Genomic DNA, 21,402 nt, shown 5'->3' with positions numbered 1-21,402 from the left:
CCCCCCCTCCCTTCCCATTCCAAGATATGAAGGCCGAAAAAGAATAGTTGTACAGAAAAGAAATAACACAGAACACCTTTGGTTTGGGTATCATCCTTGAAGCCTTTCCTTGTTTCCCTTTCTCCATCCTCCTCCCTCCCTCCCCCCCTTTTCACCAGCCCGTCTAATCACTTTTCAGCAGGCTCGGTGGCTCTCGTTTCCCCAATGACGAAACGTACTCCCCCGATCCTCAGTCGCTGTCAAAGGGGTCGCTGTCGTTCTCGATCCCCCACCGCTTCTTTCCGAGCACGCGCTGCTTCCTCACGCCGGGGAGCACGTTGGCCCCCTTGCTCGGCGCGCGTAACGGCAGCTGGACCTTGGGTGTCAGCGCGATGCTGCCACCGCCGCTCCCAGCGCCGGCGTCGGCGGCGCCCAAGCGGGTGTTGCCGCTGGCGCTGCGGTAGCTCTTCGATGGACTGCGCAGCTGCTGCTCGCGGCGCAGCATCTCGACCTGGCGGCGCAGGGCGGCGTTCTCATCTTCCAGCTCGGCGATGCGCTCTCGATCCTGCTCCCTGCTGCTGCTGCTGCTGCTGCTACCGCCGGCCACCACCGGCCCACCCTCGTCGTCGTCGTCTCCTTCGTCCTCGTGCACCTGGATGCCCTTGGTCAGGATCTCGACCTTGCGGTCCCAGTGCTCCTCGCAGCGGTCGGCCTCCTCGTCCCAGCTGGCCTTGTACCGGCGCTGCAGCTGCTCGAGGCGGTCTTCGTACTCGGCGTACAGCTCCTCGCGCAGGGCGGCCTCGGCCTCGACCATGTTGTCCTCGGCGGCGCGCCAGCCGCGCTCGGCCTGGCGGCGGCGGTCGCGCTCGTCGCGCAGCTGCACGTGCAGCACGTCCAGCTGCTCCGCCAGCCGCGTCACCTCGGTGAGCGTGTTGTCCAGCTGCTCTTCTAGCGCCGCCACGACCGACGGCGTCATGCGGCCGCTGTTGCTGGTGCCGGGGCGGTGGTGTTGTTGAGTGTGCGTGCCCAGCTGCATCGTCGACGTAAGGGATGGCACTCGTGGGACCGTGACTTCGCGGGCGAGCGCCGAGTAGCGTAGGATCTGCGAGGTGGCGTTGTAGTCGCCAAGCGGGTCCGCGGTGACGACCATGATGGCCTTCTGCGGGCTGCGATGGCTGTTGTTGTGATGGTGCGAGCTGGCCGTCGAAGGGAACGAGTTGGAGAAGAGTAGTTCTGTCAGCTTGCACTGCCTGAAAGGCACGACATTGCGCTTGTTGCCGCCTTCGGCACTGATGTCGGACTGCATTTGCATGCACTGGCCCAGGTACATGAGCGATTCGTTGATCTTGCCTGCTTCGGCCAGCGTTTCGCCGGCTGTTTTGGCGTTTCGAGCACGTTCGGATCCTGTAAAGGTACTGTCAGTCGTACTTCTTGGTTTGATACAAGGAGTAGAAGTTACCGGCAAGGTCACAAACGGTCAGGGTGCTGCTGCTCCAAGGACCCCTGGTGGCTCTGTGGCGCTTCTTGACCTCGACGCAGAAAAAGCCGTGACTGCGGGAGCTGACGGCATTGCTGCCGGTACCAGTGACCTTTCTCTCCAGCAGTCCCGTCTCAAGCACCATAAGCGCCTCGTCCAGACTGCCGCAGATGATCTTCTTGAGGCCGGCAACCTGCTTGCGGTCGGGCGACTGCTCAGTCGGCTTGAACAGGAGGGCACGGCGGCGGCCGCCGTTCATGAGCTTGGAGCTCTGCGAAGCACCGGTGAGGAGGTCGAAGATGCGGTCGTTGTAGACTTCGAACATGGAGACGACGATGGCGTACTCGGCTGTCTGGTCGACGTCGATGGCGAGGTCGTCGACAGACGGATGGTCGGGCATGGTCGAAAGGCGCGGCATCTGGTGGCGTTGCTTGCTTGGGAATGCAGAGGTGCTGAGAAAGGAGCTGTTGCCGTCCTTTGTGGGTGATTTCATCTTAGCTGCTGCACTACGGGTGATGCGGGTGACGCCCTCTGAGACGAGAGGCTTGATGTTAAGAAATGGTGATTTGAGAGGTGATGATATCTTCTCATTGCCGAGCTGGCTGAGCTTTTGTACAAGACTGGGATACAGGCCTACTGAGGTGGGATGAGTGGGGGTGGTTGATGGTGAGCATACCAGTCCTGGTGTCTGCGCTCTAGACGTCGCATGGCTGTCCCCGTAGAGGGTGTCGAGGTAAAGCGAGGCGGGAAACAAGTGTGCTTCGGAGACATCGGCGGCGGCAATGGACGGGAAGGTCGACGACGAGGTGGCCGGGTCGACGAGCAGATCGCCAATGTTGGAGAAGAGCACGTCGAGAGCCATCTGCGTCATGCCGCGCTCGTACTTGGAACCCAAGATGGTGTGGCTCTATGCGCCATTAGATGCACGTCCAGGCCGTCTCCACAACTGTGCCATACCTTTCCTGAGCCGGTTACGCCCAAGGTTGCCAGAAGGCCATCGCGGCCTTCGCGGCCCTCGGGGCCAAGCACGCCCTCAATGAGCGGGATCAAGCCGGTGCCTTCAAAGACATCGAGCTGTGCGGCATCCTCTTCGAAGACTCTGGTGAAGGCGAAGCGCTCGATGGCTTTCTTGCGGCGGTCATTCTCCGGCGGCTTGATGGTGATGTGGTCGGGGAACTGGTTCTGCGGCTCCTCGACATCGAGAAAGCGGCTTCCCGCGGTGGCGGGCCGGAGGCGCAGGTAGACCTCGAAAAGCGATGAGTTTGCCATTGTGGTGTGTGACGAGGTCGTCGCCGTGGCCGCGAAATTGCGGGCAGAAAAGGCGAGCGAGTGGCAAAGCTGTAAACAAGGCGTTGGCACGACGACGGGCTTGGCGGCGCGTCAATCTACACGCGCCGTCATTTGACTTTGCCCATTGCAACCTCAACCCCCGCATCCTCAAGAATGCCCCGGTCTCATGAGAGTGACATTGGCTTGCGCTTATTGGATCCAAGTACAAACAGCCGAAATTCGCATCTGGAAGAATCCTTTGACAGCGATTCCCAGCTTTGTCAAGCCTTCATACGATTGCTTACTTCTTCCTTGAGCAACCGCGCATGGTGGTGGACCTTACTCAACGAAAAAGGCTGGACGCAGTTGCGTTTCGCGTCAGCCCGAGGCAGTGCAATACGGGCGACACCGTGGCCGGCGACGATAAGCGGAGCTCAGCGCGCCGCTCGGCCGGGTTCCAAAAACTAGTTTAATCAATAGAAATGCCCCCGTAGGGACGTTCTAGAGATTAAACTAAAAAGAACAGCTACTACACTTGATCTAAGCCAAAAGGCAAAGAGAGCTGAAGAGAGAAGGAAAGCCCGAATGCACGAGGAATGGGGGGTTAAGTAGGCGGGAAGAGGGAGAGATTGGAACATGCGCATGCGGCCGTGCGTGCAACGTTCTCCGGGGAACGGCAGGTTGGGGACGCGTGTCCGGGTGTGGCGGCCATCGTGGACAGGGCCAGCACAAACGCGTGGCTTGAGTTTGCGCGTGGTGGAAGCGGATTGGATTGGACTGGTTGCTCAACACCATGTGCACGAGCCTCATGATGCCCACCGGAAGCCATGCCATGCTGGGATGCTTGCACCTGCCTCAACAAAAAACTTCAGGAAATGTGATTGTCAAAGGTCAGTCACCGAGAATGGAAACAGCTCAATTCTGGCAGACAGTCCCTCGAATGTCGAAGTTGCGAATGGCATATTCAATGCCGCCATCTACTGCAGATGACACAAAAGAAAGAATAACCACCTGAGTTGAGATCAACGCGTGCTGCTTCAGGAAATTCAGCCGGTCCACCGCACACAGTCACGGGGGCGGACAAAAGATGTTTCTCATTATTATAGGATAAATCTACGCTCTCAATTTAAAATAGCCATAGGCTTCTCTGAAGGCAGGAATGATAGCCGGTAACTTCATAAGATGAGGAGGCTTGTTACGTGGATACTATATTACTCTAGGTCTCTTGAGCCGACGAATATGGTCCATGAAGAAGTATAAAGTATGAAAATGACAACCTCTCCGTTTCATGTCAACCAACACTGAAAAACTTTTATTCTACCCGTCCGTGTACCGATAAAGACACCATTTTCTACAAACCCATCTGACATGAAGGTTTCAAAACAACATGTAGATATATATATCAACTCCTTCCACACATATACTCCGAAGCCTCTATCAAAAGTCATAGATCAACAAAGGCAATCTTTTCAAGCCTACTACCACTGTCATTCCGCGATATCCGGTAGGGATCGCTTTTTCTCCTTCCTTTTTTTGTTAGCTGCATTGACCAACTCCAACCCCTCAAACACTACCACACTCCAGATGTAAAAGCCGGCTAAAATCGCAAGGAGTGGTATCAATAAACCCAGGTCAGAAAAGTTGGTGGAGGCGCTGATGGCAAGTAGCTGCGAGAGGATGAACCACATAAGGATGTAAAAGAGCAGCATGATGCGTGCCAGTGGGAGATCATGGACGCTTCCAGAGGCGGTCGTGGACGTGATCGTCAGACCATGTGACACAGGCTCCGCGGCGAATGCTGTTGTAGAGCTATTTTCTCCCAGTCCAACGAAATCGGCGCTTGGTGCTTCCTGGGAGCTGGAGGACGTCGAACGGCGATTCAGCATGTGGCGCTCGATCTCGTCCTTCACTTCTGAAGGGCGCATTAGAGCTGGATAATCTCGATGCACTCGTGAGGACTCGCTTACCGAAATATGCTTCCAAGCCTGTAAGGATGGGATAAGCCAGAAAAATGAGCGGGAGGATCTGCCCGAACCCCCACTTGTTGAGTGTCTCAGTCTCCTGGTCCCTACGATACGCGACGGGATAGTCCTTGCGGATCGATATTACTTGGCCAATTCCAAAGGAGGCGCCAAATAAGAGTCTGATGAGCTGCCACAGGAATGAGTTGGTGAAAGCTCGCTCGACAGCACCTGCGAGAGCAAAGAAATACGTGTACCACACGCAAAAGCGGCGCAGAAGTGGCCATTGCCTGAGGGGCCCATCACGGAGGCGGCCATCTACAGCTTGCATGACTTCCTCGAGTTTCCTCAGCGAGTCATCCTCGGCAGTCGGCTCGTCAAGCTCCAGGTGAAAAATAGAGGCGATTTGTCGGGTGAGCCAGCTATACGAAGAACTTGTATGCGTAGAATATATGGCGATCATTCTGCTCGAATAGGATTGGATGAGCCAGGCGATGATCAGGACCAAGTTGGTGATCTCGTATCCGTCGATGGGGGAAAGCTTGAAGGACTTCTTCAGAGCGCAGCCGAAATATATGTCGGTAGAAGAGTGCTGCACACTTTCTGAATTACTGATGATCTGGGCAGCAGCTAGCATGATCATCATCATGACCATCATGACAGCGCGGAAGTTGCGAGCTATCCGATGATGGTCAAAGTAGGCCCTCAGGAGGGTGAGGGTGGCCAGGTGGGTTGTGGAGGAGAACCAGGCAAGAGCAGCGGCAATCTGGAACGAGTAAATGGAGATGTCGCAAGACTTGGTGTAGATGGTGACCATGATGGCGATGCCGGTGACGAGCTGCTGGTCGCTCATGGTAAGAATGAAGCGTTCCAAGGCGGCCGAGCATTTTCTAGTCAGCGCTGCTGCTAAGTGTTTCTGGCGCAGGGATGTTGTGGAGAGACGGTCACGTAGCTTCGCAATACGGGAAAGACTTGGGCGGAAACAGAACTTCACAAAGGTGGTGACGGTCACGATCACAGCCTGGTCGACATGGTTCGTCGCGGTTCCCGGCAGGCATTCGCAAAGGTAGCCGATGATGATGGCCAGCAGAGTGAAGGCTGCGGTGAGAATAAAAGAGACAAGGACCTTGATGGGGGACTGCTTAGCATGGTTAAGGGAGAATAGGGTCCGGACTCACTCCGATGCCAGCGATATCAACGTCATAGGGGTTGTCGGTCTGGCAGTGTCTCGTTTTCCCGCAGTAGGTGTAGAGCTCGTCATATGAGTCGTTTGTGTAGGGGAGAGACATGTTGACATACAGCCATAGGAATAGGGCTGAGGGCGGGGTTAGGCGCACATGTAAAAGAAAGGAGGGGCTTGAGTCAAAAGGCTTGTTTAGGGTCCCGAACAGTCGATCAAAGGTTAATTTTTCTTGGCGCGCACTGGGCTTCAAGTGCTGGCCCTGGCTTCAAAAGTCAAGGCTGCAATCCGCCTTGCTCTTCCCTCAAGCGCCTGCGGACATTCATCAGAGCTTTACCCAAAAGATTCTCGCCCCAGTCGTCCCGGAGGCCATCTGCGTGCTCGCGGCTGAAGCCTATACCCCAGATCCGGTCGTACGGCGAAGCCTGTAGTAGAAATGGTCAACCTCGGGTCTTGCAGGAAGGGCGGGTCTGGGCGCCACCTCAACCAGCTCCCTGTCCCCCGTCGCGAGCAGCCGATCTCGTAGCTGACTCTGTTCCTTGCTGCTGGTGAATTTCCACCAGTTGCCCTCCTCGACGATGCGGCTCTTATCTAGGAACGAGTGTCAGCACGAGCCACCTTCCTCTTGGTGGGGCCATTTACGCTCGTCCCAGACGTCGTGATTGAAGTTTTTGACTTTCCTTCCGAGCTTCTTGTGCTCGGCCGGGGTGGGAGCTGCGAGCATCTGGTTGGCTATCGCCTGTGTCGACGTGAGTGGTAGGCTCCAGGGGCATCCCGCTCTGCACACGCACCGCGTCACCGAAGAGCTTCGCCTTCTGCACCATCATCCACATCTCGGCACTGCGGTACGTCACGCCCTCGTGTTGGAAGGCGCAATCGTACCATTGCGAAAGAAAGCCGTACGGCTCGTCGTACTCGCGCCAGAAATAGATGGGAGATTTGTCTGCATCCGAGCCGAGGATTGTGGACGACATGTTGTTGCAGGCAATGGTAAGAATGTGGTGTTGGGCCGCAGATGAACGGGTCGTTTTGCTTTTGTTGCAAGACACCGGTAGCGGACGTGACGCCGCACGTCGGTGTCCTAAACGGGTTGGATGGCGAGTCTGTATTTCGAAGGAGCGTGTTCGAGGGAGGGCGATGACTGTAAAGGCCTCTTGACGTCATACACACCGTTTACGGCAGGCATATATACTTTACGGCAATTTCAAGCCCAGGCATCTCGCTCTCGAACACTCACCGAACAAAGCTTTCTAGTAGCGGGCCGCATTCGACGAAAAGCAAGAACTCCATCTGAGCAGTTCGGAGACCTGCTCTGAGGAGGATAATCGGGCGTCATCACATATTTGCGTCCACGAACGTAGATGCCCAGGGCGAGATCTTCTGCGCCGTGGCCAGCGTCAGGTGCGTAATGGAGCGAGCTCTGCCCTGCGGGACGTGCAGAGTATGGTTCGGCGATGGGTTGTCGGCATTTCAGCCTGCTGGCGGCACAAGTAATTAGAACCTTATGGCGAGATTGATCCGGTACTCTTGCGAAACGTTTTCGTGCAGCTCTGGGGGGGTGCGCATCTGAGCCGCCTGACCGTCGCATTTTACCGACATCGTCGTGTGCATTGATGTTGAGCGAGAGAGGTGTTGTGCAGCAAACGGGGGTGGAAGGCTGGGAAGACGCGACACACGTGATCGGCAACTATTAAGCAGCTTCAACACCATCCCTTCATCCATGTTCAGCGCTATCGAACGCGCTGCGGCCTTAAGCCCTGAGATGTGGGTACTTGGGACGCCTATCATGACTCGCTCGGAATTACTCTCCGGCTATCAGCGGCTTGCATAGTCCACCGTGCCCCGGAAAAAGTAGCCAAAAGGCAACACCATCAAGCAACAAATAAATGACGCAAAAGCAAATGAAGCATGCATGCCACGGGCAACCTTCCGTCTTGCAGGGAGGTGCGTATGCAGGCCAACCGAAGCAGTTGCACCAAACAAGAAAAGCAGGCCCGACCCGGCCGAACCGAGCCAAGGAAGGAGACCGAGGGCAAGGGTGCCACGCGAGACTTACGTTTGCTATCGATTCCTTCTTGTCCATTCGTCCGCGGCAACCGCTGCTTTGCAGTACTGTTAGCCGCGATCTCCATCCCCAAACACCGAGAATGCCGCCGATAACAGGCTGCCTGCCTGATGCAATAATGCGAAGCTAGCAGAACAAGAAAATCACCATGCAGAGCAGTGCCAGGATGTGTGGCGCAACTCAAGCACCTGAGTCGCGTCTTGGCTGCGACGTTGCATAGCCAAGTGTAGCGATGTAGCCGCCGTCAAATCCGAAATGCGGAAAAGGCTTGAACACCGCTGATCTGCAAGGGTTCTCGCGTATTGCAGCAATTGCTGGCGAGGATGTGCAAAAAATATAGGTCGGGGTGATTGACCGTCGGTGAAGGTTGCGGCGGTGTGAGTGACAAGGTGCGGGATTTACCAACTTTGGCAGATCTGGGGACGGTTGTGGAGGGAGAAACCACGCACTGTGGTCTGTTCACGAGCGGGCCATCACCATCACGGGCGAGAGGAGATCAGAAATATTGGTAAAAACTAGATTTTGGGGCTGGCCGTCAATCGTGAGGGACCGTTGGTCCCAAAAACCTTATAATCTATCTTGGTATACTCTTCAAACTGAAGTAGAAAATAAGTAAAAGAGAAACGCCGTTCCGTCTATAGCGTGAACACTGCCAAATAATAAAACCGAAAAAACGCATCACCATCCTTTGAATAGGAGCGGGTACAAGAAAAGGACTTTTTGCGGGATCGGGCTCCGCCCGTTCCCAGCCGTGGGGGTATCTTAGCGCGAAGGAGCAATTTACTCGATGGCGGAGCCCTCGTTGTGCAGAACGGGGTTGATCTTGTCGTCAAACTCGAACTTGAAGTCGTCGCCCAGCTCGCGCTTGAGGGCGGTCTTGACAGCCTCGAGGACGTTGACGAAGACATCGACCGAGGCCGGGTTCTCGTCATCGTTGCCCTCGCCCTGGTAGACACCAGTGCGGACCAGGCAGGTGTTCCAGCCGTACATGTTGCCACCGATGATGTCCGAGGCCGGGTTGTCACCGATCATGTAGATGTTCTCGGGCAACCTCTCCTCGCCGTGGATCTGCTCCATCCAGGAGGCAATGACCTCGTCAGCGTACTTGTAGGTAGCCAACTCAGGCTTACCGTAGACGACACGCTCAAGATCGGCACCGGTGAGCGCCTTGTACATGGCCTCGAGACCGATGCGGAAGGCACCCTGGGACATGCGGGGAGTCCAGTGCTCCGAGGGGCAGAGGAGATCACCCTGGGAGAAGTAGATGGGGATGCGCTGGGAAACGGGGTCCTTGGCCATGGTGCCCAGGCGGCCGTTCTCGCTGCGGAGAAGGTCCATGATGATCTGCATGTCGGTGGCGTAATCGCGGGAGTCGGAGAAGACCATGATCGCCTCAATGTTGGTCTTGCTGAAGTCACGTGGGCGGGACGTCGCACGTTCCTCCTCGGTGAAGACGCGGTAGGGGGCGATCGTGGGGTCCCAAGCGACGATGTCATTGGGCACGACAATGTCCTTGAAACCGTACTGCTCGGCAACCTCACGACATTTGTAGCCCTCACCACCAACAATCAGGACGGTGTTGTAGTACTCGGACAGCGCACTCATGGGAGTGTGCGACTGAATGAACTGGTCGGTCGAAACGGGGTTCTCGAGAATCTTGGAAAGCTGCTCGCAGCGCGCAGTCTCGGGCTTGCCAGAGCCGTTGGTCAGGAAGATGTGGGGAATCTTGATACCAAGCTCGTTGTCGCCGTTCAGAATCTGCAGCGCCCTCCTGCCCTCAGGAATCAGGCGGTCACCGTGAACAAGCACACCGTCAATGTCGAAGGCGAAAGCCATGTTCTTGGCCTTCTTGACCTTCTCCGAGGACATGCTCTGCACCTGCGAGGCAAGCAGCTCGCGAGTGGGTTGGATCGCGGGCATGCCGGGGCGGGCCGGGCGCTCGCCCTCAGGGTAGTGGACCGAGGACAGGCGAGACTGCCTCTTGGACCTGGGGATGGGAAGAGCGGCGCCGAAAGAGTTGCGCGAGGCCCTCCTCTCCTTCATGGAGGGCGAGACGCTCAGGTTGTGCATGTACTTCTGAGCCTCAGAGATGGAGGAGCGGGTGGCGGGGACCTCGACGGGACCTTCATCGTCTTGGCCAGGAATGGGGAGCTGGCTGTTCTTGCGCAGCTGCGAAGGGCTCGTGGGAGCCTGAACCCCGAAGTCAGAGTCCTCGTAAGCAGGCATGGTGACTGAGAGATAATGGGGTCAAGTGGAGATTAGGAGGAAGATGACGAAGGGTGAACAAAAACGTGAGAGGTCGGCAAGAGAGGGAGAGGTGAGCTGAGAGTGGAGCAGGCTCAACGTGATGCAGGCGCAGGTATATATTGCACGGCGGACAGGGCGAGCCAGAGTACTCTCCCGTACCTCTCCGGGTCGTGCTGCCTCCAAGCTCCACCGGTGTCATCATCGCGCCGCATCACGAAAAAAGGGTCCTCGCCAGTTCCATTCGAGATAGCAGCGACGGGGAGGAAAAGCGGATCCAACAGCGGGCACAGCTTACCGCAGGCGGTTCCGCGACCCTGGGTGGCGCGCCCGGGGCCCGGCCCTTGCAGAGACATCCTCGACGTGTCGGCTGCGAGTGGCCAGCGAGCGTTTCATGGCGGCGATAGCAGGTGAAGCTTGGGGACGATCTGACGTATCTGCGCAAAAGTCTGTCCGAAAAGCGCCCGGGGTTCGCTGCGCGCACGAGCAGCCAAGGGCGGTGGCAGGGGGCCGCCGTCCGCCCACGCCCTGGTCGCCTCGCAGCCTCCGCCGCCGCCTGGCGGGAACGGCGCAGCCCACCTCAACTGCCGTACCGTTTTCGCCCGGTCCGCGCTGCTGAAATTACTGAAATTATTTTTTTTCCCTGGGACCCTTTGTCCGCGCCGCATTTCGCCGGCGCCGGCGCTCGCCCTACCCTGCCCTACGGCTCAGCGACGCCGCTGTGAACACGCGCCGGCGAAACTCCCCACCTTACGTCAACTGTATGAAAAGCGGGCTTTCACCCGAAGGGCCCTCTCGGCGCGCGCTTTGTGCTAGTGGCGCACCGGGGTGCTGCTGGCGCCTTTCCCAACCATCCATGCTCAGATCCACCCTGACATCATCCATCCTGGGTGGGGTGCGCTGTTGTAGCAACCGCCCTTCGCTGTTTGCGCCGCGTAGCCACCACGGTGCGCGCTCTTGACAACACGCCCTACGTATTAATCCTGCATATGGCGCTGCCACGTCCTGCCCGCGCGCTTTCATCGCTTTTCATTAACACCGCACGCACGAGGTTGCTGACCGCTGCTCCTGCATCTGCACCCTACTCTTTCTGCTACCCCACCACCGCAAGACTCTTCCGCACATCAGCCAGAATGCCTTTCGGTCCGCTCAAGGAGGTCTCCAACCAGACCGTCTTCACCCTCAACAATGGCGTGAAGATGCCCGGTGTCGGCTTTGGCACCTTCGCCAACGAGGGCGCTGTCGGCGAGACGTACAAGGCCGTCACCCACGCCCTCAAGGTCGGCTACCGCCACCTCGACTGCGCCTGGTTCTACAAGAACGAGAGCGAGGTCGGCGATGCCATCCGCGACTTCCTCAAGGAGAACCCCAGCGTTAAGCGCTCCGATCTCTTCATCTGCACCAAGGTGTGGAACCACCTGCACGAGCCTGAGGAGGTCAAGTGGTCGCTGGAGAACTCGCTGAAGAACTTCGGCCTGGACTACATCGACCTCTTCCTCGTCCACTGGCCCATTGCCGCCGAGAAGAACGAGGACTACATGCCCAAGATTGGCCCGGATGGCAAGTACGTCATCAAGAAGGAACTGACTGAGAACCCGGAGCCGACGTGGCGCGCGATGGAGGAGCTGTACGAGGCGGGCAAGGCCCGCGCCATCGGCGTCTCCAACTGGACGATCGCCGACCTGCAGAAGATGTTCAAGTTTGCGAAGGTCAAGCCCGCCGTCAACCAGATCGAGATCCACCCCTTCCTGCCCAACGAAGAGCTCGTCAAGTTCTGCCAGGAGAACGACGTGCTGCCCGACGCCTACTCGCCGCTCGGCTCGCAGGACCAGGTTCCCACCACGGGCGAGAAGGTTCGCACAAACAAGACGCTCAACGAGGTTGCCGATCGCAGCGGCCACACGCTGGCTCAGGTGCTGCTTGCCTGGGGTCTGCGTCGCGGCTACGCCGTCCTGCCCAAGAGCTCGACGCCGTCGCGCATCGAGAGCAACTGGCTGGTCCCCAGCCTGTCTGACGCCGACTTCGAGGCCGTCAACAGCGTGGCCAAGGGCCGGCACACGCGCTTCGTCAACATGAAGGACACGTTCGGCTACAACGTGTGGCCCGAGGAGTCGGTCGAGGCTGGCACCTCTGTTGCTTAAGCGATATACCACGATGTCATGTTGAACAAAAAGTTGCGAAGGTTGGATGATCACAGGCTGCTGTGGTATCCTATCGGATAATACCCGTGGAGGAGGACTAGTTTGTTTGGAGGAGCTTGCAATGACGATAGAGCAGCAGGCTAGCTGCATTCGCACTTACTCGTCGGTGACGCCAGCATGACAATGGCGTATCCAAAGATAGACTCACGGCCGACCAAAAAATTTAGAGCGTTTACTACTCGGACGGCGCCTGCCATTCCCAGATCCTTTGGTGCGTGATTGAAGCAGCTGTGCCTGCCAAGGCTTATGCACGCATAAGACGGGCGGCGAGCTCCGTGGAAGACCCAATGGCTGTTGAGGAGATGCAGGACGTGTTCTCAGCTAATAAAACGTCGGTTGCGAGCGTCGAACGAGGGGTGGAGCGCGGTCGTCTCCAGCGGGCTAGACGCGATTGGGCCTAGGAGCACCAGTATCGGCTCATCGGCTGATTCAGACGTTTGGGGCGCGTCTCCACCTGGGGCGATGAATGCTCGATCGCGGCAGCGCGTTTGAAGGCGCCCCGGCAGCTCTAACGTCCTGCGTCAGCGTTGCAGCACCGATAATTCGCGCAGCAAGAGGTTGAGGTCGACGAGCCAAGCGCGGGCGGGTGGGCTTTCGGTGTGACGTACGGCCAGCCAGGCTGCAGGCCAAGAGGACCGCCAGGGGTGCGCCTGCCACCCGCTGGCGCAGATCTGCCTTGGCTCAGCCAGCAGCCCACAGAGCCGCGCTTCGGCCCAGTCGCCTTGTCTTGCCGTCCGTGGCCTTACGTCAGCACCCCAGGTCACGTGGACGACCCTCGAATCTTCGACTGCGCAGCCTGGACGATTGCCATACCATCATCGTCGCCGCCCGTCTGGGCCGTGGCCACCGCGGGGTACGACGCAGTTTCTGGAACCGCTTGGCGTACGCAACTCGAGTGCGGAGAAGGCCGCTGCTGATCAGAACGGCTTGCGTCAGGCCCGCGCGATTCCCAGCCGCCGTCTTCGAGAATCTCACGATCCTGACTGACGCTGGTCCGGCACACTGACATCACCTCCAGCAGCCTCCCGCTCTGCCCGCCACCACCAGCCCGCGGGATCGTTGCGGTACGCCTGGGTACTTGCTGTGCTGCCCGCGGCTCGGATTTACCTCCGTTGCAGACGTCCTCTAACCTTACCTCTGCAACTTCCTTATCTTTGCAGACGCACGACTTGTCGCACGGCTGAGCCACTTCACATGCCAATATGCATCCATGTGCATGCTGCATTTCCGTGTTATGGCTGGGATCGCCGATAAGCGTTCCAACCTCCCTTGTCGTACTCGAAGACCGGTCAGCCATCAGCGGACAGTCAAAGATGCAGCTCCGCGTCTGCAGAGGAAAGGTGTGTGCGCACGTTTCTGTTGCTGCCGATTGCCTCAGCCGTTTCTCCACAATGGATGCAGAGAGTACGAAAACAGACCGTGCTTCGACTGGAATGGAACCCTTTGCGGAGACACAGCCCTGAGATTCCCTTTTCTTCTGCCATCCCGCGACAACCGCCCTCGACATGCTCGTTGCGCCGAAACGGTCGTGCTCAAACGCTTGGACGCTGCTGCCAATAGTCCATCTGCCGCCTCACCAAGTCGGCCGCTCTGCGCCACTGTTTCGGGGCATCCTTTGAGCAGTAATGTACGTGCGCCTTCGCTGAGGCCTGCTCGTTCGTGGCACCATATTTTGACGCCGCGTCGCCCCGGAAAGTCATTGACTTTGGACCAGTGCTTCAGCGGTCTGTACGATTACACGGGCCGTTGGCTGCCTCTGGACACCATGCCAAGCAGACCCGCCAGGCTGTCACCGCCTTTGACAATTGTTCGGCTGTCCCTATTATCATATGCAGGTACGGAAGGCCTCATGCTGATATTGACTGCGCACAACGTCTGTGATCGCCCTTTTCGGACCTTCTCGCTTGTCGAAATGCAACCGTTTTTGTCTTGTGCATTCGTTAATGATCATCATGGCAAAAATGGCAATGCATGACCAAGCTCTAGAAAGACGTGCTTACCGTACTATTACTCCAGTTTGTACATGTCGCGCCGCACTGCATTCACAAGACATCTGGTGGTGACTATCAGCAGAGCTTGATAGATACAAGAAAATACTGGGAAGCCTCCAGAACTGCCACAGTAAGTTAAAATTCAGGTTCAACAATTCTATACTGAACGAGGGGGTACGCTATTCTTTTTGTAGGTTCTGATAGGAATGCAACTGAGAAAACAAATTGTCTCTGCTACAATAAACAGATATGCTCGCACAGTATTGCAGCAATGGATAGGAACGTACATGGATCACTCGCAAAAATATTACCGTACCAATGAAAGCATTTGCACGCCCGCATGCTTGGTATCCTGTCACGAGGGGGCAACTCGTAAAATCTCTCAAACATCATAGTGAGGCTCACTGATCGCCAGGCCGCTATTTCCTCCTCCATCGATGGCGACTTGTAGAACCTCTCAACACCACGCCAAGGCCACACTTTCTTCCCGGCGCAGCGATGCGCGGCACCTCTCAAAACACACCGAATACGGACAAGGCCCACGTAAAATATCGGAGACCCACACGCCGCCCACGTCAGCCCGACCCAGATGGCTCCACATTACCTCAAAGCACCACCTGCCCGCTGGCACGCGAACCGGAACGATCATCCCATCCAAGATACCTTTCTCTCCCGGGCCATGCCGATAGTCGCGGCTACATATGAGATCTCCAAGACTTTGCTGTGCCCACTCATTGCTAGAAATTAGCTACGCAAACTCATCATTGGGGAGAGAGACATTCCCCAGCGCAAATGGGATTCATTCGGAAAACTAAGAACGTTGTGCTGACCCGAGCTGTGGTTTTTGGCTACGCCGACAGATGCTTTCTGACCTCCCAAGAGACCCAGAAAACCGATGCGTTGCCTTTCTAGCCGTTGTTCATACTGTAATCAGCCACATGTATGTACATACAATTTTACCGAAAAGCGGTAAGGTAGGCATGAAGTGTTCCTCCAACCCCCCCTTTTTTTTTTGGCTCCTCGTTTCAGCCGACCACATTTCGTATATCGGATGAATACTTGTTTCCAGTTCCATTTATGGGAACCTCGGGATAGGTTTGATCCGAGGTGTTTGCCCGTACGAGTGTGCACGGGAGTTGAGTAGCACCACACAGCCTGGTGCTTGTGCGTCCTTACACAAGATGTCGGCGCAGTTTATGGTGTGACGCGCGGGCATCGAAGCAGTGTAGTCAAGGATAATGCGACGGCGAGACTCAAATAGAGTAGTAGGGTTTGGATTTGGCCGAATTACGCGGACGTGTTTCGAGACGTGTGTTATCTGACGCGTACGCCGAGGCGATGAAACCCAACTCAGCCTGGAGTGAAGAGGCACATAGGAAAGAATCTGGAACAGCGCCAGATGTTGCTGCATTTACTTCCCCAGCAAGGTTTCCCTTGGTTGATTCATCTGTTCCCTCCTTCCTTGAAACCAGTTCCGCTTTCTGTGCACAAGGGCTATTCTTTTTGTCATTCCGTTCTTCGCTGCTCGCACCCGGTCAGCATGAATCCCTAACGTTTCTTGTCGTCAGATATGTGTAAGAAAAAATTGTGGTGTCTTACTCCTTATGTTCAGAGTTTTCAGCTGTCTCAGGATTTCCATTTGTACCCTGCATGGTGAGCAGCCACAGTACCTATTTACAGTCGGTTAGCGCAAGCAAGATAAAACCAAGGTATGCAAGCAAAACCATCTAATGTCCAGCATGAATATTAAGCATAAAAGTGAGAGAAAGCCCCTGTATACCCAAAGGCGAAACTTTCTTTACTTCGGCTTCTGATCAGGTGTTCAGGTTCGGACGAGCGGTGTGAGGCCGTGAATTCCCTTAGCCAATACCCAGTCTTGTATTATTAAGGCTCCAAATTAGAGCTGGCCTGCCTACTTGGGATATGACCAGAGTATCCTCCAGTGTCTTTGTGAGGGAAAGGAGAACTGTTAGCACGAGCCTCGAGTACGATACGAAAGAAAAATAAGTAGGTCGATCTTGAATGCCTTCATGATAGGCCAGTTCATCATCGTTTCATGAAGCGAAACTTACGAAAATGTGATTCATTACCAGCCATTGACAATAGTAAATAGCCGAATGCTAAGCAAGAAATCGATAAGATGTCCTAAATCTCGTCCTCGATAGCCTTCAGAGCGCAAGTTGGTGAGGTAGCCGCCCTCAACCTAGCTGGTCTAGGAAACTATACGACAAAGTACCGTCTGAAGCACAACCAAAGGGATGTTACAATAAAGCGTCGTTAAGGGGAACATGAATCCATTCCGTTCTATCTCAAGGTCGAATAAAACCAAGCAGCACGAGCCGTCCATTCTCCCGGTACTCCATCTGTGCTTTCCATCCACCGGGCAACCGTCATCGCCACCAAGCTTCTCTTCCCATGAAATTCCTTTGCCAAGGCAAATTTCTGTACGAACAGTGTGAACAAGGGCAAGGCCCTTGTAATATGAAAAGGAAACAGTATCTCTTTCAGAACAAACCACCGCAATCAAACGTCAAAGTCAAAAGTTGACTGTATGAGAGAAACATTTGGGGCACTCGGAAAAGTGTGGGGAAACTGGGGCTGTTTGGTGCTGTTGTGGGTGATGTTGCGAGGGGGAATAGCTACCTAACTACATACAATAATAATTTACCTAAGTCGAAAACCCAATGCGCTCTCTTTTCTTGAACGAAGTTCAGAGCGTCAAGTCAGGTCCCATTCCATCTCTCCAGTAGTGTGCCCGATTTTTTTTGGTCCGTTCATCCGCGCATGCCAAATAATGAGAAACTTTCTTGGTTCACCGTAATCAAAAAGAAGGGGAGAAATTATCAAACGCCGAGGTGTGTGGGAATGCGCGCTGCGAGAACATCAAATAACTTGAGAGTAGGGACAGCTTTGGTCCCCAGGACACGGTTGCAAGGTGTGCTCAGTCAATGCCCAGACAGTATGGAGGTACTCAAGCAATCGTCGGCGGGTTGCCATTAGCAAGTTCGGCCTGCTGCTGGGCAATAACATCGGCTTGGTGGACCGCGCCTTGAACCACTTGCTGCTCCTCGGGGTTGAGATCCTTGGTTAAGGTCTCATATAGCTGAGGCTGCTCTTGCTGCAGGTCTATTTCCTTTATTAGTAATGGCGCAAGAGAGCAAAAGGCGTTTACGTACTCAAGAGAGCGGTCTTGAACAGACCATAGGGCTCGAGCTTATCCAGGGGCGTTTCGAGAAGGCTTTCCTCCTCGAGCTCATCGTCGTCTTCATCGCTGATAACGTTGAACTTCTGGGCCTGCAACATCGTTAACTGTGCTCTAATCTTTCTTGATTTAGCGCATCGTACCTCCTCATTGAGGAACTCGAGGTATGCCGTGCTCTCATCCTTGATGTCTTCGGCTTCGTCACCCTCGTTGGCCCAGTCGCCCTCACCCTCCCACTCCTCGTCTTCCTCTTCGTCCTCGAATTCTTGGCTGAAGCTAAAGTCCTCCTCGCGCTTGGCTTCCTCACGGTCTGCGAGTTTAGTTAGTAGAGCACAAAACCATGATTGCGTTGGAACACTCACTCTTCAGAGCAGCAGGAAGCGTCTGGAAAAGCCTCACAATGCCGTTAAGGAGACGAGCCCATCCAGCCTGTACGCTGACAGGAACCTCCTGGGCATTCAAGGTCAGAAGGGCGGTAATAGCAGCAATGGAAAGCTTCTTGTCGTGAACTCGCGTGAAGCTGTCGATGTTGGAGAACCAGAGGCTGAAGAACTTGTTGGTCCAGCCATTACTCTCCAGGACGTGAAGAGAGAGACGAGGGTTGTAGTAGATGCAGTTGATGACCATTTCCATCAAGTGAATGCGGTACGACTTGACCTTGGGCTCATCGTTCAGCAAGACATGCATCGAGAGCTGGATAAATTCGGGAATAAAGTCGTCGATGTGGCCGCGCATAGTCAGCATCAAGATCTCAGCGAGCTTGCAGCCGCAGATACGGTCCACGCCGCCGACCTTCTCATCCTTGAAAATAGTGCGAATCATGTCGACGATGGCCTCAAGGTAAGCGCGTTGAACGACAAGCGTCTCATAGCCATAGGTGACAAAGTTCTCCAAAGCCGGAAGCATGTCTTAAGTATTTGATTAGCATATGCTTTGAGTAAGCAATCATTTTGAACTTACCCTCTAGGTAGAGTTCTGCACCGGCTTTGAATGTCCTGTGAATCAATTCAAAAGCCTGCCACATCGTGTTGGAGATGCTCTTCGCGGCGAATGTGCAGCTGTCGATGATCTCGAAAACCTCGTTGTACAAGTCTGGGGGGGAAAAGTCAGCTTCATGGAGCAGCGGGGGTGGTGGGGGCCAAAAACATACCATAAAGCTTGTTCTCCAGAGTGATCGAGATCACTGGCATGAGAATGGTCTCGAGGTGCAGAAGAAGCTCCGGTGTGCTTTCCAGAGTCAGGATGAGCGTGCCGATAGTCTGCAGGACACCAAGAGCAGTAATGCTCTTGTCGTCGAGGTAGTCACCAAAATCGTCGTCATCCTTCTGCTGATTCCGCTCAAGCAGCTCGCGGACAATGCGAAGATACGTATCCCTCAGCTGTTCGCTCAGTGCAACCGCGAAAGGAGTCAGCTCGGCAGCGAAAACCTCGACAAAGTCCTCCATCACGTTGGCAAGAGCATCAACGTCGACCTCATTAGCAAGCTTCAAGAGCTGCTGCATGACCTGAGGAATGTTCTGCTGCATGGAAGTGCGAATAACATCGTGGCGAATGAGTGGCTGAAGGGCGAGGGCAGCCTCGACACGGACCGGCAGAGCAGGGTCGGCCATCGATTCCAGGATGTTCCTGTAGATGACGATGAGGTTGTTCTGGTCCTTGAAATCAAGCTGCTCAAACTTCTCGAGCGTATCGCATGCGCGAGCGCGGAGGAAACCGTGGGGACTTCTAAACTCGGGAAAGACGTGACGAACAAAAAAGTATTCGACCTGATCGGCAATCGGACTCTTCTTTCCAAGAATAACGGGAGCGAGAGTACCAATCATGCGCAGCGCGCCTTCCTTGTGGCGCGGGTTCTTCTGGTCATCCGGGGCAGATTCGTACTGGCTAACAATGTTGTTGATGTAGTTCAGGACGGTGAAGGTTTGCTTTCTGCGGGCCTTGGTAAGGGTGACGAGGAAGTTCGTCGCGGCAACATCCGGCGAGGAAACTTCTTCGTAGAAGTTGAGTTTTCGGTGCAGATATTCTTGAGGGTCGGTCTCGAACAGCTCAATATCCTCGTCCGACTGGCAGAGAACAGGGAAGATAAGGTGCGAAATGAGACCTTCCAGATGGGGCTTCAAGTGATTCCACATGGACTTCGGCCTGACGCATTCGTCTAGAAAAGCCAAAGTGTAGGACAAGCAAGCCTTGCTCAACCAGGTCGTCTTGGCCACCCACTTTTCGATCTGCTGCAAGTAACCCTTGAGGATCTCCGGGGCGAAGTTCTCGAGGAAGTTCTTTGCAACTGCCGAGTAATCGATCTCGTTGCTCTTTCCAAGGGTTTGGGGGTTTCCATATCTGTGCAGGGTGGATGAGCGAAAAGAGTGCCCCAGAGAAGAAATGGGCGCATACCTGACGAATAGCCTATTCAAATTGGCATAAGCCCACTTCTTTGCCTTCCACCAGTGGTTTGTTTCACGCTCCTCAAGGTCCTCAGACATCGCGCTCGGAGGGGCTTCCTTGGCGACCACGTTTAGGAAAAGAGTGCACCAACCGACCATGCTCGGCTGATCGCGGAGCGGAACGGGCAGTTCAAACTAGCAAAAGTCAGCTCAGGAATGCACAGGAAGCGTGGGCACACTGACGTAGATGGCGTGCTTGTAAACCTTGAGGATAGTCCGTAGCATCTCGCCAGCCTCCAGACTGGTCTCGTTGACGAGCCTCGTGCCGATGTTTAGTAGCTGCGGGAACGTAACCTGCACGATTCCATCAAACTCCGCCCTGTCCTCGTTGCCCTTGAAGCGGTATATCCGGCAGATAGCGAGCAGGCACTGGATGCCGGCAAAAACCGAGTTCGCGTCATTTGCGTTGAGAAGCTGCTGAGTGATTTCGAGGAATTCGGGCCACTTGGAGGGGAAATCGAAGGCGAGAATCTTCTGAAGGGTGGGGATAAGCTGTGCGCGGATGGGCGGCGAGGAAGTGGCGAGGACGGGCACAAGGCGCTTGCGGAAGTTTGCCTTCTCCTCCTCGGGTATGGGCTTTGCCTGCGAGTAATCCTCGGCGGGCGACCAGCCCTTGGTTATGCGGTTCTTCAGATAAACGACGGCTGTGCGGGTGGATGGTTAGCGGGCGGCTTGGGCATCAGAGCGGGGGCGGCGTACTGGACAGGCGCACGCCAGCATCCTGCTCGGCCTCGAGAATGTTCAGCAGAGCGTCGGGGAAACCGGGCTGGTCTTCTGCCTGGGCGGATGTCAATCAAAATTTCTCAGCGGGGCTCGTCGGCGCGGGCGCACATATTTGAGGTCGATTTCGGCCTGGCGACGGGCGTCGGCGTTGGATTCGAGAGTCGCAGCAATGCGACTTCGTAGGCCAGCTACATCCATGGTGGGCTTTGGAGCAGGCGTGCCGGACTCGAAGCGTGCGGTGATGTCGGCTTAAAGACGGCACGGCCTTTGCAAGGGAAGGCGGGCAGCACTTTGAGCACACGGACAGGGCGTGCACGGTGGCAGTTCAGGCAGGCGGGCGTGCCCCGAGTGATGTGTCCCGGCGTCGAGGGTGGACCGGGAGAAAGCACGAGGGAAATCTCGTTTTGAGGTGGACAGTTGAGGCCGAGGGGCATGCCCGCGCCTGCACAAAAATCGCTGACAGCGACAGGGTCGCCAAGGCCGCCGGCCCGTGCGCCCTCCGCCCGCTCTCCTCAACACCATTCGTGGTGTATCGCGATCGTCGTGTCAGCCTGGGCCTTGCGCCGCCCACTCGCCGCACGATCACCCTCCGACCAGCCCCCGCTCCAGGCCCGCGCTGCAGCGTGACGGAGACGCCCGTTCCAGCCGTGCTGCTGTCCCCACGCCGCA

General features: G+C 55.8%; 5 protein-coding genes across 5 annotated transcripts; 1 reads left to right on the top strand and 4 right to left on the bottom strand.

Moving 5' to 3' along the window:
* Positions 1-229: 229 nt before the first annotated feature.
* On the bottom strand, positions 230-2,725 carry LTHEOB_12858 (Kinesin family protein; the record flags this gene model as incomplete). The annotated part of the gene is made up of 3 exons (XM_035509771.1): positions 230-1,383; positions 1,439-2,363; positions 2,414-2,725. 3 exons carry the CDS (start codon positions 2,723-2,725, stop codon positions 230-232), a joined length of 2,391 nt encoding a protein of 796 aa, XP_035363782.1.
* A 1,487-nt stretch (positions 2,726-4,212) lies between these two features.
* On the bottom strand, positions 4,213-6,840 carry LTHEOB_12857 (uncharacterized protein; the record flags this gene model as incomplete). Its single annotated transcript, XM_035509770.1, has 6 exons — positions 4,213-4,637; positions 4,693-5,812; positions 5,865-6,001; positions 6,284-6,457; positions 6,509-6,605; positions 6,658-6,840. The coding sequence occupies 6 exons, from the start codon at positions 6,838-6,840 to the stop codon at positions 4,213-4,215; spliced, it is 2,136 nt and encodes a 711-aa protein (XP_035363781.1).
* A 1,871-nt stretch (positions 6,841-8,711) lies between these two features.
* Positions 8,712-10,157, bottom strand: LTHEOB_12856 (Phosphatidyl synthase; the record flags this gene model as incomplete). Its single annotated transcript, XM_035509769.1, has 1 exon — positions 8,712-10,157. One exon carries the CDS (start codon positions 10,155-10,157, stop codon positions 8,712-8,714), a length of 1,446 nt encoding a protein of 481 aa, XP_035363780.1.
* Positions 10,158-11,308: 1,151 nt separating this feature from the next.
* LTHEOB_12855 (Aldehyde reductase) lies at positions 11,309-12,316 on the top strand (the record flags this gene model as incomplete). The annotated part of the gene is made up of 1 exon (XM_035509768.1): positions 11,309-12,316. One exon carries the CDS (start codon positions 11,309-11,311, stop codon positions 12,314-12,316), a length of 1,008 nt encoding a protein of 335 aa, XP_035363779.1.
* Positions 12,317-17,338: 5,022 nt separating this feature from the next.
* Positions 17,339-20,931, bottom strand: LTHEOB_12854 (Nonsense-mediated mRNA decay protein; the record flags this gene model as incomplete). Its single annotated transcript, XM_035509767.1, has 10 exons — positions 17,339-17,493; positions 17,544-17,661; positions 17,713-17,879; positions 17,932-18,477; positions 18,530-18,661; positions 18,720-19,906; positions 19,961-20,145; positions 20,194-20,654; positions 20,710-20,788; positions 20,842-20,931. The coding sequence occupies 10 exons, from the start codon at positions 20,929-20,931 to the stop codon at positions 17,339-17,341; spliced, it is 3,120 nt and encodes a 1,039-aa protein (XP_035363778.1).
* Positions 20,932-21,402: the final 471 nt, after the last annotated feature.

This window comes from Lasiodiplodia theobromae (assembly GCF_012971845.1).
Source record: "Lasiodiplodia theobromae strain AM2As chromosome Unknown scaffold_78, whole genome shotgun sequence".
In the NCBI taxonomy this organism is placed as follows: Eukaryota; Fungi; Ascomycota; class Dothideomycetes; order Botryosphaeriales; family Botryosphaeriaceae; genus Lasiodiplodia; species Lasiodiplodia theobromae.
Note: the sequence above shows the minus strand (reverse complement) of the source record. Positions and strands in the feature narration are given on the sequence as shown.